The sequence below is a fragment of the Aspergillus niger genome (assembly GCF_000002855.4).
Source record: "Aspergillus niger supercontig An04".
Taxonomy (NCBI): Eukaryota; Fungi; Ascomycota; class Eurotiomycetes; order Eurotiales; family Aspergillaceae; genus Aspergillus; species Aspergillus niger.
The window spans coordinates 541652-557584 of record NT_166539.1 but is presented as its reverse complement, the minus strand read 5'-3'; the positions used below and the strand labels follow the sequence as shown (position 1 = coordinate 557584).

At 51.4% G+C, this 15933-nt stretch overlaps 4 protein-coding genes across 4 annotated transcripts; all 4 read right to left on the bottom strand.

The window, feature by feature from the left end:
• Positions 1-46: 46 nt before the first annotated feature.
• Positions 47-1424, bottom strand: An04g02080 (uncharacterized protein; the record flags this gene model as incomplete). The annotated part of the gene is made up of 5 exons (XM_059747348.1): positions 47-668; positions 769-823; positions 923-1031; positions 1149-1252; positions 1283-1424. The coding sequence occupies 5 exons, from the start codon at positions 1422-1424 to the stop codon at positions 47-49; spliced, it is 1032 nt and encodes a 343-aa protein (XP_059606879.1).
• A 1594-nt stretch (positions 1425-3018) lies between these two features.
• On the bottom strand, positions 3019-8450 carry An04g02070 (uncharacterized protein; the record flags this gene model as incomplete). The annotated part of the gene is made up of 5 exons (XM_059747347.1): positions 3019-3375; positions 3437-7660; positions 7729-8087; positions 8181-8337; positions 8412-8450. The coding sequence occupies 5 exons, from the start codon at positions 8448-8450 to the stop codon at positions 3019-3021; spliced, it is 5136 nt and encodes a 1711-aa protein (XP_059606878.1).
• Positions 8451-10774: 2324 nt separating this feature from the next.
• On the bottom strand, positions 10775-13025 carry An04g02060 (uncharacterized protein; the record flags this gene model as incomplete). The annotated part of the gene is made up of 5 exons (XM_059747346.1): positions 10775-10930; positions 10984-12469; positions 12536-12763; positions 12842-12887; positions 13001-13025. The coding sequence occupies 5 exons, from the start codon at positions 13023-13025 to the stop codon at positions 10775-10777; spliced, it is 1941 nt and encodes a 646-aa protein (XP_059606877.1).
• A 933-nt stretch (positions 13026-13958) lies between these two features.
• On the bottom strand, positions 13959-15069 carry An04g02050 (uncharacterized protein; the record flags this gene model as incomplete). The annotated part of the gene is made up of 2 exons (XM_001401536.3): positions 13959-14321; positions 14386-15069. The coding sequence occupies 2 exons, from the start codon at positions 15067-15069 to the stop codon at positions 13959-13961; spliced, it is 1047 nt and encodes a 348-aa protein (XP_001401573.1).
• Positions 15070-15933: the final 864 nt, after the last annotated feature.

Below are 15933 nucleotides of genomic sequence, written 5' to 3'. Positions count from 1 at the left end.
TGATAAGGATGGATAAGGGTGGGAGGGTGAGGAGGGGGAGGGGGAGCTAGAGTATGGGCAGGGAAGATGGAGGGCTATTGAAGGAGGATCTAGAGAAGAGAGAGAGAAGGCGCAGGAGCTGGGATGAAGGGAAATATAGTATACGAGTTAGCCGGATGATCCAATGACGCTCGGAAGAAAAAAAGCAAGCCAGAAAACGGAGCAGTGATACGTTGGCGTGAGTCACCTGGGGAGAAGGTGCTTCCGGGGAAGAAAAAGGCCCGGTTTCGGAACGGGAAAGCGTGGGAAAGCGCGGGGAAATCATGGGAGGATTAGGAAACTCAATTGGAGGGATCCGGCGACTTACCCGACGGAAAAAGGAGGATGAGGAGGAGGGGGAGGACCTCAAGAGGGGGATGAACGTGAGGAGGGAGAGAGAGATGGACAGAGAGGAATGAGATGAGAAAGTTAGGAAAGGAAGAAGAGGGGGGAAGGAGGAGGAGAGGAGGGCATAGAAGTACTTGGGGATGATGACCCTCTCCAGCGGCTGCCCGGCAAGCCAGAGCAGAGGAGCGGAGGGGCAGGTCAGCGCAAGGCGGAGGAGGGGATCCCGGACGGGCGATGACGCTGCGGCACGATTGGCAGGCGGTACTGTAATCAGATTACACCGCTGGGCCCTGGACGGTATGCTATGACCATAGTAAAGTGGCTCCAGTCCGGAGGGCAGTCGGTAATTTCATGACGGCGCTAGTGGACGCCCCCCCAGAAGCTCGACCTTCACCGGCACACCGGGCTGCAGCATGTGGGATGGTGACCCATGGAATGTCATGCTCGGCCAGTCGACCTGCCTCGTTCCATTAGACTTCTGCTCTTTTTTTGCTTCTCTTGGGTAGGGTTGCAGTGCCTCCGTTCGTCCGGATTCATTGGCTGTCAGAAAGATTACAGTTTGGTGGGGTGTCGTCCATTCGCAGTTGGATCATCGCCATGGACGCTCGGTCAATGGACAGTTTTCCGCGTGAATAGCTGGCGGCGACGATGGCTTTTCTTACGGGCTGCACGCTATGTAGTGTAGCTACCATTCACACTCTCTCACACTCTCTCCATCATTCACTATCCCACCTATACCGAAAATGCATCGGGTGGTTCAGGCATCGCATTCTCTTGCTTACCTCGGGTGCTCGGGCTAATTCATGCCTGGAAAATCTCATGGAGCGTTCCAAGCTCGGGAAAGACGTCTCGTCAAGGTTACCCAGCAACATCGGACTCTCCTGCCCTGATATCATGTAGCCGTCAGTAAACGAACCAAAACCCAGGCCTTCCCCACCGTATCTCCGGCGATAGGCGACGGGGATCTTCATCCAGAAGCTGGCAAGAATCATCCGAGCGAGCACGCCAGCCCCAGCCAGTCCAGCCCGGTGTCCATACTTTGTGACCGAGCCATGCATCGTGCCCTCTTTCCACCGATTCAGCCCTCAACCAAAACGCATCTATCAGCTTGGCAACTTCTGCGATCGTCGCACAATGGCCATCGATGCGAGGTGCTTCGGTGGATGGTATCTCCGGGCCAAGCTCATAATTTTTACAATTCTCCTAAACGATCACCCAACGTTCCTATGATCTACCTCGGCCAAGCTGGAACTATTTGCATCCCGCCTGTCCCGAGTAGTTTAGATAGCGAGGGAAACGCACGTCGGCTACGTAGACTAACTGTGCCTTGTCCGCTCGTCTGGGGAGGTAATTTCCCCATCGAGTAGGGAAGGGATTACTTTACCCATATAAAAGTGAAACCAGGCCGGAGTGGATGGCCGACTCCATCGATAGCCTGGCTTCCACCGGTTCCCATGACCTGGCATGCAGAAAATCCCACCCGCCGGGACAAGACTTGCCTTCCCTAAATCTCACACCGGGCCTCACATCTCCGGTTCTAGATCTACTTGGTATTGCCCCTGGTGCGCCAGTTCCCTTGTCTGATCTGTAATTTTTATCGGATAATTGGGATTATAATGGCATGTGATAAGAAAAATATGCTCTTTTCGGCTCTTAGTGCCGAAAGATAGATTACTACTGGTGGTACGACAATAATTCCATAGTTGGTGCCAATGATGAGAACCTACCCTCCGTCAGAGTTCCTTGTCTGAAAGTTGCGTAGTAATTAAGCGTCGTTAACAGGGCTGTATATATAACGTTGATTGCATCCACCCATCTCCGTTCCCCTCCCCTCCTTTCCTGCAGTGTCCCCCTGCCTCCTCCGTCTGTCCGTTACCCCGGGCTAAATCCTTATCGCTGCATCCCCATCCACGCAAATCCTCCGCCCGGGACGTCAATGCTCCCTTACCTATCAACTCGGTTGTTCCTCCAATCCTGCTTGAACGGGCTAAATTCTTTCCCTGCCTCCGTCACCTCTACACACTTCCCTTCAACCGAATGCTTTCGACTGAACCGGAGAGATTCCAGATCTTAGATCGCTATTCCCTCTAGACCCAGTGTAGTGGCTAGTAAACAGTATAGATTATGGCGTGCTCAGCTAGAATTAGGATACAACGACGAGGAATTGGCGTCCTCGGCGAGGGGTAACCCCCGTCTTACGGCACCAACTGCCGAGATCTAGGCGTAGATCATTCGGTCTCCAACCGAAATGCCGACTTGGACTACGAGCCGAATATCGAATTAAGATCGAACGTCAATTATAATTGAACTAAGTATGACAAAAGCCCGCGACCGCCCGGAGGTCTGTAAACTGAATGCGCAGATTTTTCAAAGGCCTATGAAATACATCTAGTGGGGTGAAATAAAAAGGTAAAATAGGCAGCAAATCATGGACAAAACGTAAGGGATAGGAAGGAACATCAAGTAAAGGGGAGAAAAGCCCGGCCAGGTGGAACAGCAAGCCCATCAGCTGACGACGTTCTTCCAGCAGTCAAGACTTCACTGTCCTACCCAAGCCCGGCAGTAGATCATCCATCGCTCATGCTATACATACACGGGGCCAAACGAGGTTTCTTCAGAAGGGGATCCAAGGAGAGCGTGACAGACATGCGTCTAGAAAGGGCGGAAACCGGTAGCCTGCGGTGTGATTCCGTTGGCCTGTCCAAACGCCATGGGGCTTGGCGCCGGCGCTGCCGGGCCCTGGGTCAACATCAACCGCGTGCCACCCAGAATCGGGGTATTGTCCTCCTCCGTCTTCTGAGTCACTTCGCGCGACTTGCGTTCTTCATTGTCCTTCTTCAACATCTCGATCGTGCGCGTCTGCTCGCACAAGAAGTTGATCATGAACGGCATAGTGAAGTCGTTAAGACCGTGGCGCCACGAAAGCTCCAGAATAACGTCGGGCCGGATGAGATCGTAGCAGGCATACAGCATGCCAACGTAGCATTCGCGGCTTCCAATATCGACAAACTAAAAGTAGAGTCAGTATATGTCCCCGAGCGCCATTAAGTGGAAAAGAGAAATGACTCACGTAGCGAAGAAGATCCTCGACAACATCCGACTTTCCGGAGATGGCAGAAGTCTCGATGGCATCCTTGTAAAGCTTGTCCTGCTTGGACAAGGAGATCGACTTCTCCCAGCGCTTGTTGTTGCGGTAAATGTTAGCTGCGATTTGGCGGAAGAAGATCAGATCATGCTTCTCCAACCGCTGGGCAAGTGCAACGGCATCGAAGTTGTCGTAGTTATCGACCGAGTCACGGAGAGTCTTGTAATCTTCCTCCTCGATCAACAAGTCGTTGATAGCATCGTTTACGGCCCTCTTGTTCTGAGTTTGGACATTGAGCAAGAAAGGCTTGATCAGAGGAATGTTGTCCGAAGCCTGGAAAATCCGCACGACACGGTTGACGTCAATTCGAGCAGTGAGCACCTGTAGCAAGTCGGTGAGGAGTAAAGGCTGTTCTTGCAGATAAAAGTTGAGTGCACGGTAGTAGATCTCCAGGTTGGCCACCTTGACGATGATGTCCTTGAACGAGTGGTGCTCCCAGGCATCGGCAGCACGCTCCATCATTGCCAAAGCAGCGTTGTCCCACTCATCATAGTGGCAGTACAAGAAGACAAGTTCCGGCCAGAGACTTGCATCCTCGCAGGCCCGAATCATCTTGGGGATGTTGATGCGAGACCAGAAGAGCTTGAGATGTTCCATCACCCGGTCGGGGTGATACTTGGAGAGGGCAATGCCCAGTTCGGTGAACATGCCCATATGCGCCCGTTCCAGACCCAGGCCAGCCTCCAGAACAGCAATGAGCTCGTCGAAGTAGCCATTGCGCTCATACTGGCGCACAAGATCTTGAAGCTCTTCCGCGTGAACGATCAGGTTGAGACCGCAGATTTGGGCAAGGCGGAATTCCTTCTTGTTAACACAAGCTTCGTTGACCTGCTTCCAAACCTTGACACTGTTGGCTTTGCGTGCGCATTCCACGGCTGCCTGATAATCTTCCAGATGCACCAAGGTCGTTGCCAACTTGGCCCAGTTCGAAATGCTGGTGTAGAAAATCTTGGCAGCTTGGTGGTAGCCCTCCTCGTAAGCCTTGTCACCGGAAGCCTCGACATCTGCAACATTGGTCGTCCGCAGGAAATCCTCAAGCTCGGAAAGCTGATCGAGACGGGCGTAGCAGAAAGCGAGACCCGTGTCAATGGCAGGCTCACGCAAAGTCTTACGGGCCATCTTGAGATACTTGACGAGGTCTTCATCCTTGCCAGCATGAGTGGCCGTCTCAATGACCTCGTTGTAGTTCGAGGGATCACCAGCACGGATATAGGACTCGATGGAGTCGGACACCCGAAGACCATCCAGCTGGGCCTTGGCAACCTTGCTCCACACCTCCGGCAGCTCGACACGCTCCGCAAATTCTTGCGCGCGGTCAATGCTAACAATGTTCTCAACCAAGACGTTGACGGCGGCAATGAAGTTGTTGACCTTCTTGTAGATCTCAAACGCCTCCTCGTAGAGACCAACCGAAATGCACATTTCGGCAATTTCATCGGGGCTGAATTCGTTGAGCTGATGGATATAATCCATCAAGCGTCCCTTATCAGCCTTGGCAGCTGTAAGCATGAGCAAGTTCTGCAGACTGCCGTTGTCGCTGAAAGGAGAGGGCTCGAGAATGATCTTCTCAAGCAATTCGATCAGCTCGCCGGGCAGATCTGCTTCGAGGAAAGCCTTGACAGCGATGGATACTTTGTCGGGCTCCGTCGACTCGGGCACAGCGGTCGCAATGACCTGGTCGACGAGTGAACGCCGATGCATGTTGTTCTCACTGAGAACGAAGGACCAGATTTCTGAATCAGCTCTCTCCACGAGGTAGCGTGCCTGGGCACGGTACATAGCGTTCTCGTTGGTAATATTGATGAGTTCAAGGTCATTCTGTCCCTTCCGATAGGCAATGTATGCCAGATTCGGGTCACGCTTCTCGCAGTACTTTCCAACGGTAAGAGTGTCATAGAGATCGTTCTCCTTGAGGAACTTCTCGGGGTTGTTGTTGCTATCAATATAGATCTTTGCGAGAGCGTTGTAGACGGCCTGCTGCTGGTTACCCGTAGCAAGAGTAGCCTCAAGGAAGGGCAACAGCAACTTGAGCCTGTTTCTGCTCTCCACCTCTGAGACGAGTTCATCAATAGGGATCACCGATGGATCAACAGTAGAGAGCAGATTCTTGATGATGCTCTCTTCGCAATCAACATCTAGCAGGCCACCAATGACAGCGGGAGCACGCGATGGGTTAACACGCTGTACGTAGACCTCGATGGACTTATACTGTTGGTTCTGGTACAGATAAAGGACCAAATCGTGGATGAAGTTGAAACGGTCACACACGATGATCAGCGGCAGTTGCTCCGTCAACTTAGCCTCCTTAAGGAAGTTCTTCACCTTGTCCGGATTGTAGTAGTTGCTCTCACGGCAAATCCGCTCCACTTCGGTGATCTGGCCCATGGCGGTGGCGGCCTCAATATACTTGAAGTGAACCTCAGGGTCTTCGCTAAGGTTGACAATGCTGCCAAGGTAATAGTAAAGACCTTCGGCCGTGCGGTACTTCTCGAGCAGGCTGATCAGTTGCTGGGGCCCCAACAAGTCCGAGAACTTGGTGCAAATCTGAACGACTGCTTGCAAGTTCTGGCGAATGTTAACCTGCAGCATGGTGTCCATGCAATCAAGAGTCTGCTCAACCGAGAGACGACCAAAGTATTCCATCAACCACTCGGGGCTCAGCTTGTCGGTGCGGACAATGTTACGCTTGATGGCCACGGGGTCGTCAGTGTTCTCAAGCGCACGTTGGATGAGGCCTGCATTCTCGCAAAGCTGAGAGATACGAGGGCGGTCGTAGTGGGTGAAGATTTCATTGCCAAGGATGGCATCAGCGACCTGAGGGGCATTGACAAGGTTCATCTCAAGCAAGCGTGTCTGCAGGTGACCATGTTCGGGCTTGTTATCCTTCAAAGCATCCAGGAGGAATGAAGTGGCCTGCTGGATCATGTTCTGGGATAGGAAGACATCTACGACGCGGTCCAGGTCGATGAGAGCGCCGGACTCCTCATTGGCAAGCTGAGTAGCAAACTCAGCACCCTTCTCCGGATTCACGCGAACGATATGTTGCAAGAGCTGAGTGTAATCCGGCTGATATCCAACCTGCTTCGAATAGCTGAGGATCTTGTCAAACTGACCAGTCTCTGCAAATCCGGCGATAACCTTGTGAGGAACGTTGGCCTGCAAGTAAATAGCCAGGGCCAAGTTCATATCATATGGTCGAACAATATCACCCAGTTCCTCGGATCCTTCGAGCTTGTTTTCGCGCATCCACTTCTCAAGAAGGTGCTTCCTGTTCTGTTGCAAAACGGGACGGACGAGCTCAACACTCTCATATTTGTTCAAAGAGCCCTTGTCCAAAAGCATTCCGAAGTACTGGAGGATGACGGACATCCCCTGTCCGGTCTGGGGAGCATTCTTGAAGCGGTTGATGGTCTCCGGGGTACGCAAAAAGCCACGAGGCGAGTTCGCGGCAATCTTGGCGGCCTCGGAGTAGTTACCTTGTGTGATGAGGTTGTCGAACTGCTGCTGGTACAGGTGGTCTGCACCAGGAAGTCCCGCCTTGGAAGCAAGCTTCACTGCGAGACCAGACATGGCCGGGTTCTCCATCAGGTACTGGACAATAGTATTCTCATCGACACTGACAGACAGAACTTGACCCTTGCGGTTCACGCCGACCAAACCAGCAGATTCGGTATCGGGAGCAGTAGTGAATATCGTCTCACTGGAGATGCGGTTCATGAAGATGCAGGTGCCGGTCTCGAGGTCATAGAGGTGAATGAAGCCATACTTGGTGACCAGATACACAATGTCGTACTTCCTGGAAACCTGCATAGCAACTGGGAAATCATTCACCGCCTCCTGGGGGAAGTATACCTCGACGGCCTTCTTCTGGAACCTCGGGTTCGGCTCTTGGTGGTCGATTTCAGCGATCTGCAATTTAGCACCGGTCTGTGTCCGAACAGCGAAGGTAAAGAGCTTGTGTTCGAGAGGAGAGCCCTCGACACGGATCGAGGCGAAAGCAGCTGCGTGACCCTCAATGAACTGAGAGATCCCGCGGTCTTTCGAGTACAACTGCATTGATCCCACCACGCGACCTCCCTGCGAGCTAATTCCGACCACCACCATCCACTTCTCGTCGTCATTAACACGGTAGTTGATGATTTGACAACCCTAAAAGCAAGGAAGCGTTAGTAAGGATGGAAGTTGCACCAATACCCTGCGATCTTGAATATACGTACACCGAGGTTAGGGAGCCTATCAAAGACCTTCTGAGGGTGCGTCTGGGTAGGGTCGAAGACATCCCAGTGGAAGACAGAGGTCTCTGTCACCAAGCCCAGGCACTTCTCATTGAACCATTTCCAGTACACAACATCCTCGTTCATGACCGATGACTTCAGCTTCTGCTTCGCCGTCAGGTCGAAGATCTGGATTGTGCGCCCTTGAGCCTTGAGAGCGATGATGTTACGGTTCCAGTGCATGATAGCACTATCCGCGTTGATTGGGCGCTTGATGACTTCATTGTTGTTCTTCAGGTTAATGATGATAACTTGCGGCTTGTCCTCCTCGGTGAGCTTTTGCCGGACACACACGAAGTTGTCTGATTCTAGAGTCTGTTCAGAAGCGACACGATCGTTAGCGCAGTTACATCAAAAGTGAAGATGGGTTGGAAGGATAGAGAGGCACTACTCACACATGAGTTGAATCCAATCGATGCCGGCTAGAATAAGTAAGACGTAAGTGAGAGGTTCATCTACAGGAGGGGACAAGCGGGCGCGTCCCCAGATTGGGCGTGAAAGGCCATCACCCGATTGAGCGTAAACACATACCGCAATTTCAGCATTCGTGAGCTAAAAAGATGAAGATGCAGTGGTCAGTTCCTATATCGCGGGCGATTCGAGAACGAATGCTTGATGAGACTCACATTAAGAAGCTCCGTAAACTTGATCGGTAGAGGAGCCATATTTACTTAAGGCCGCAGGACGACCTCATCCACCCAACAAAACGCCACGCAAATGATTCCGCCGGATAGTAAAGGAAAGGGAAAGGAGAAGAAGAAATTGAGGGTATGAGTAAGAGAAGATAAGGTGAGAAAGGGAAGGAGAAGGTAAAGTACGTCAAATAGGGATTAGGGAATGGGAAGGCGAGACTGGGGAAGCGGAAAGTGACCTCAGGAGGCCGGCGCGGGCGACGTTGCTGAGGTGTCGCTTATGGGGCTCTCGTCACGTGCAGCCACCAGGGGTACCAGCCGGTGCCTGGGCCCAACGGGTTTGTTTGAGACGGACTGTGAAGTGAGAAGCTCTCAAACGTTATATTTAGATTGAGACTAAGGTCGGCTGGGAGATCGATGCGTTTGTCCGGCGCCTGGTGGGTGCTTGCTTTTTTCTCCGAGCTGTACACGTGGGAGCATCAAGCCTTGACTTGTATACAGGTGGCCTTCTCTACCATTGTATAGTGAGCGTACTATATAGCAGGTTATAGAGGTAGTCACTACTTTCCCTGGGAATTGAGATATCTGAAAATTAACTCAGTAGGCTATCTCGCTTGAATTTGGTACGAGCTGCATACATACAATGAGGTGGATATCAGTTTCACATGGCTCTACCTTTCTGCTGTTCTAGACAAGGGGCGTTCCGTATAGAGAACCGCTACTGGTGTTAGTCCTTCCTAACTAATCACTTCCTGGACTAATATTCATCATATCATTCACGGCATCAACCTGGTCAAAGATATTGAAATCGGTGTTACCCGACAGTGAAAGCCACAGCCAAGTCTATTCTCCCGCACGTACAATCTCTCACCATTCCTGACTTTTTACAGGCTTCATCGATAGGCCTGTCTACTCAATCACTTTCCAGCTTGGTCCAGAGTGATGGGATTCCTGGATTAGGTCATCGGGCCAGGGATTGAACTCTTTGTGAACAATCTTGACCATGCCCCGCTTGTCTGTAGGCTTCTCTCGGCTCTGGTTTGACTTCAATTGTAGCTGTTCCAAACAGATGTTTCGCCCAAAGGATAAAGGGCCTATTTAAAATCAATAAATGTCCTTACATTACAGAGCCATAATATGACTAATCACCTGCAAAACTTATATAACTAAGATCAATTCAACTGATGGATGGAATCTTTCAGGCGGATTCATGTAGGCTGAGAGTCATTTGGCATAATCACTTTGTTGGTATGTTAGCGGTACGTACCGCGTATTCTCAACCTCCGGATCCTCCGACATCAACACTATGACGTCAGACAGTATAGCGACACCGCTTCTACAGAGTGCTTAAGACATACGCCAGGACTTCTATCCTCTCTAGATGACTGTATGAGCTTGATCAAGAGTATATTATAGTATTAGTCTCTCAATTCATTGTTGGTGTAATGTTATCTCAGCCAATTGAACTTACGGCCCACCAATCTACCACATTTCGATCAAAATATATAAACGTCGTACACTGTCAGTTCGATTTACTTCACTTCTACCAATTACGCAAAACTTTTCAATAACCTGTGTCCATCATAACCGATGAAGCGAGCAGTCAGAATAAACTCTACACCACTAATATTGACCCTAAACTAGCAACGGCCACCACATGCTACCCAGTATGTGAGTAAAAACCCGATAAAGCAAGGAGACCGACCCTGAACATGGACTGAATGAGTCGGGTACCTACATCGGCACATCCTAGCAGGCAAGGAGTCCATTACTATGCTAAGTGGTTTATGACATTTTGGACTCAATATGAGACACGAAATCAGAGTTACATACTTAGCTCGATCCATCCTGCAGTATGCATGATTTGCATTCGCTACCTAGCTAGATATGCAATGACGCGTCACTTCATTGTTGCTATTATCGGTTATCCGCTGTTCCAGAACATCAAAGTTGATGGGCTAATAAACATTCTGGAATCCTTTTAGGCATGATATCCATGAACGGAAATATGTAATACCATGTATCGGCCTTTATGGTGTAACCGGTGGGTAAACTGTTCAGATCACTTTTACACCACGATACCAACTGTAGATTAAACTTAATGCTAGCGAGCCGAAGTAATACAGACGCTATGATATTTTGCGGCATCCTTTCCGTTTCACCTTGAAGTCTAGGCTTTCCGACCCGCACCCGTCAAGTTAAGTCACTTGAAGTCACTTTTGATTGGAATATCGCTACTACAGGCTTATCTCCCCTGGTAAAAGACGTAGGTATAAAAATTCATGAAGAAGACACAAGCGTTATCATGCAGCTAGCTTTAACATAAACCCTAGACATGAAACAGGATAATACATCGCTTAGTGGTGGAACAAGCGAGTGCCCTGCTCGACGAACACAATGCCAAGCTTCTCCGAAGTCTCGAAGACGGCACTATCGTTCTGGCTACCGCTGGGGGCGGCGATGTACTTGACACCGGAGCGGGCAGCACGGAAGACGTTGTCAATGAAGGGGAACTGTGTCATTGAGGTCAGTAAGCATCACCCGTGGTATTGAAAAGCAGACTTACGAAAGCATCCGAGGAGACAGCAACCTCGCCCAAGTTCTGGAGCCAAGCGTCGCGCTCTTCCTGGGTGAAGGGAGCGGGGACTTCCTCGAAGACACGCTCGTACTCGGCCTTCTCAGCCTCGGTGCGAGGGGTCTGTCCGGAGCAGAGGAGGTCGATAGCGTTGCTCTTGTCGGGGCGCTTGGTGCCCTGCTTCCACTTGATGTTGAGCACACGGTCGTGGAAGCGCATCCACCAGTTGTCTGCCTTGTCACCAGCCAGACGGGTGCAGTGGATACGGCTCTGCTGACCAGCACCAAGGCCGATAACCTGGCCATTCAGAGCGTAGCACACAGAGTTCGACTGAGTGTACTTGAGGGCGATGGTTGCCACGGTAAGGTCGCGCAGAGCACTTTCAGGAAGACTCTTCAGGTCCTTGGGGGTGATGACGGTGTTGAAGGTCTTCTGGGGGGTGATCACAATGTCGTTGCGGTGCTGGGTGAGCTGAACACCGTACAGAGTACGGGTCTCCTCCGCAGCAGGCACATAGTTCTCGTCCATCTGAAGGACAAGGTACTTGCCACCCTTCTTCTTAGAAAGGATCTGCAGGGCCTCAGGAGTGTAGCCGGCGGCGATGACACCGTCGGAGACCTCGCGGGAGACGATCTTAGCAGTGGGAACGTCAACAACGTCGCTGAGGGCGAGAATGTCACCGAAGCTGGACATACGGTCGGCACCACGGGCACGAGCGTAGGCTTGAGCCAGACCGGAAGACTCGATGCCAGCAATGTCATCGACCATGTAGACCTTACGCTCCTTCTCGGTCAAGGGCACGCCGACGGCAGCACCGGCCGGGGACACGTGCTTGAAGCTGGCCGCAGCCGGCAGGCCAAGGGCCTGCTTGAGTTCCTTAACGAGAGCCCAAGCGTTGAGAGCATCGAGCAGGTTCACGTAGCCAGGGGCTCCGTTCAGGGCCTTGAAAGGAAGCTTGCCTTGGGCCATGAAGGCAGAAGCCGGCTTCTGGTGGGGGTTCGTGCCGTAGCGGAGAGCCATGTACTGCTCGCCGTTGCCTGCATACTGCTTGCGGAAGAAACCGGAGATAGCAGTGTCGTAGTCGGCGGTGTGCTCAAAGGCCTTAAGAGCGTAGGACTTACGGCTAGCGTCGGTGATCTCACCGGCTTCCAGCTCCTTGAGGAATTCAGGGTAGTCCTGGGGGTCCGAGAGGATGGTAACACGGGAGTGGTTCTTGGCAGCAGCACGGAGGAGGGTGACTCCGCCAATGTCGATCTCCTCAACAGCTTCCTCAATGGTAACGTTCACCTTGTTGACGGTCTCCTTGAAGGGGTACAGGTTGCAGACCACGAAGTCCACCTTGGCAATGTTCTGGTCGGCCAGATCCTTCTCGTCAGACTCGATATCACGGGCAAGGATACCACCGTGGACAGCGGGGTGAAGAGTCTTGACACGGCCACCGAGCATCTCCGGGGCATGGGTGATGGCGGAGACATCTCTGATCGACCATCAGTTTTGAGGTCTTGAGAGACCCAGTCATGACCATAACAACATGGTGACTCACTCAACGGGGAATCCCGCCTCCCGGATCAATCTCGCGGTACCACCAGAGGCGAGCAACCGGACATTGTGCTTGACGAGGCCCTTGGCCAGGTCAAGCAGTCCAGTCTTGTCGTAGACGGAAAGGATGGCTATAGACGGATGATGAAGAATGCAATTAGCCCCAGATACTCTGAATTCTCGCAAGTAACAGAAATGCCAAATTGTGGGGACAGGTATCGGACCAAGTCCACTACTTGACAGGTCTCAAAAAGTACCCTATCAAGAAAATAAATGGAAGACGGTGGACAAGAAATATCAATTGACCTACCTGACTTTTGTTGAGACATCCTGAGATACTGACAGTGAAGAGGTCACTAGAGCAGAGAAGCACAGAGTCAGGAATGATGAAGAGGGAAAAATTGTTCAGGTCGAATAAAAAGGGCCCCCCACAGCCCCTCCGGGACGATCAACTGGGAGCTCCGCACACAGAGCAAGAGCAACATCAAGAACATTGCGATGACCTCGTAGGGTACGTACCTGGAAAATTGGAGGAAATTGAGGGAATATAATGGCCTCCAGATTTGTTATATTACCGTCCAGACCGTTGGTAGAACAATGGCAGAGATAATATAACTTTACCTTCGCGACTGATCCAAGGCAGTCTCGATTGAAGTTCGCTCAATTTCTCCTCGATGTCCCGCCGCGGGGTCCTTCGCCGCTTTCGGACCTGGCGGGTGACCAAGATCCTATCGATTACTAACCGCCATCTGTCGTAGTTAGCTTCAAACCCGTGGGAGGGACGCCACAGGTGCTTGCCCTTTTCGGCTTAGTTTTATCATCGGCTATTTATGCATGCTATGATTAGTCAGTTGTTATCTCGAGAATAAAACTAATCACGTGCCGTCACATGACCCGCGCACAGGCCACAAACATTCCACTACAAAAGTTTCGCTCGGCCGCTTCGCTTTGATTTTCTTTTTTCTTTTCTTCCACATGAACAACGCAAAATCAACATTCTTCAAAAAGCGTTCCTGCGAGGATATCTTTCCCTACTGGGTCTGTATAGCCGATGAAGTACGGAAATCGTCATACAGAATGGAGAGAAACTGCCTCTGGCAGAGTATCGATCTTGGGTGCAGTGTCTGACTTGAACTTAGGTTCGGTGGAAGGGACTGCAATGATTGATTCTACAATCTCTGCTTAAGTATCTAACTAATATTTATTGTCACTTCGTGTATTCGGAGTTCGTAGTCATTTCCATAATCTCGTCGCCATGGCTTCTGGCCTAACGGATCATCTATCTAGTAACAGACTTGTCTCTGAGAAACTGCACAAGGCCAAAGGAAGGAGGATTTCTGCATTATAAAAAGTGGAGTGCTAGGGTATACAAAATGCCCTGTGTTAATTGAGTGATGGGATGAGAAGGGTACGATCCCGTCCTCGCTTCACTTGAGCGACTCGCGCTGGACTCCAATGGCAAGCTGCCGGCCAATGTTTCCAAAGCATACACATGCGCAGAAAAGAACGCTGGCAACCCAAGTCCTTACTGCTATGCTTTCCTGTGACATCTCAACAGCCAGCCCATATCCCCAACCGGTGACATCGAATTTGCTTGCTGCAAAAGCCGAAGTCTCTGCAGACGGAATTAAGTCAGGCTTGAGTCCCAATATTATTCCCATGCCGGCCAATCCAACAACGGTCGATAAGACGAAGCCGGTCCGTGTGCGGTCGATGAGGTACCAGAGTACGGGGTTCACGAGCGCGAGGGTAAGTGACGCTTGAGTTGTAGATTCCCAGGGAAGTCGGCGCTGTAAGATACAAAGCCAGATTAGTATCGAACCGACGAACGCTGGTTGCTAGAATTTTGCTTACCATGGCAAATGCAATTCCCACAAACGCGCCAACGCTGCGAACCACTGAAACCCATGAGAGAGTACGGTCTGCAGTCTCGGGGTCGCTTGACCCTTTTGCCTGCTTAGGGCTGCCAATAATTTCATCTGAGAACTGGTCGAACCAAGGAAGAATATTGCCCAAAACGGCGCCGGCCACACCCCAGAAAGCAAGATACTGCCATGATCCGTAGTAATGTGTATTCTCCAACTTCACCGGGGTAATCCAATGGTTTTCATGCAGGTGAATTGTAATGACTCCATAAACAACACCAAAGCCCAAGAGGAAAGCGCTCTTCAGCGCTTGCGGAAGGATGACGCCTCGAAACAGGCCGTGGCTAAGCCGTGATCGTGTCCGCCGAAGTTTGCCTGGTGCTGGAGCTTCAGACTGGATCCTCGGGCTTCCTGATTGAGGCGTATGGGCTTCCGTGCCCCAGGGACTCGAGTCGTCACGAGAACTGTCGAATGCAGTAGGAGAGTAAATACCGTACAGCGTCGACGAGGTCAAGTTCATGATCGAAGCATTGCGGCTGACGCTGGTAGAGCCGGCATCTTTAGGGACGAGCAGGTCTGGGTTGGCGGGTTCGACTGGGGTAGAGGGCTCTTCAGGCGTGAGATCGAACACACGTCGCGGACGCGGGCGAAGGATCGTAGGCTCGTCAGACATGGCAGGCGGGACGTTGATTCCAGATATCCAGGGGGCTAGGGGGAGAGGGAAGCTATAGAAGACAGAGCGAGAGACGTGAAGGAGGCAGTGGTTATTTGGCTCAGGCGCGGGAAATCTTCAAGTCGACACTGTAACCAGATATCGTGATCCACCGGCTCCAGCAAGATCAGCCGTCAGTCCACCCGCGGTTAAATATCGGCAGGTCGACTCCTTTCGAACAATTGTCCTGTCTGCGTGAAAGGAGCGTGCCCGAGGTGGGGGGAGAGACGAGAGGAGAAGGGAAAGGCCAGAGCGTGCCGGAACTGCAAGCACACAGACAGCCAAATAATAGTAAAGGGGAGGCTGGAGGCAGATCTGTTGATCTGTTCGTGCCAGCGGCCTAGTGGAGCAGCACTACTGGCAGCAACTGGGGGTGCAAGATTTGCGGCGGATCGGCAGAGAGCACGCTGAGGGGAAAAGGAATTGAGAACAGCGGGGGAAAATGAATGGCAATTGCTGTCGAATAATATTTGTGAGAAGCTAGAAATGGATGATGTGAGACCTTGGAAGTACGAATAATTAATAATGCGAAGTGTTGCAAAGCCAGAAAAGCCTGGACAATCGGAAGCAGTGAGGATGCAAAAGAGGCCGAAGGAATGTTGGGGGAAGCCATACTCCGTAATGAGCAGCTCATCCTGCGATCACATGCAAAACTGTCTTAGCTCCACCACCTCCAGCTGCCGCCACAAAAGGAACCCGCCAAAACAGTCCAGTCCCAACCAAATCGTCATGACATGAAGAGTCAGTGTCATACTCAAATGTCTACTGCACACTTTTATCTGAAAACATGGCTTAACTCATTGTGTGTCTGACCAGCATGGTCTA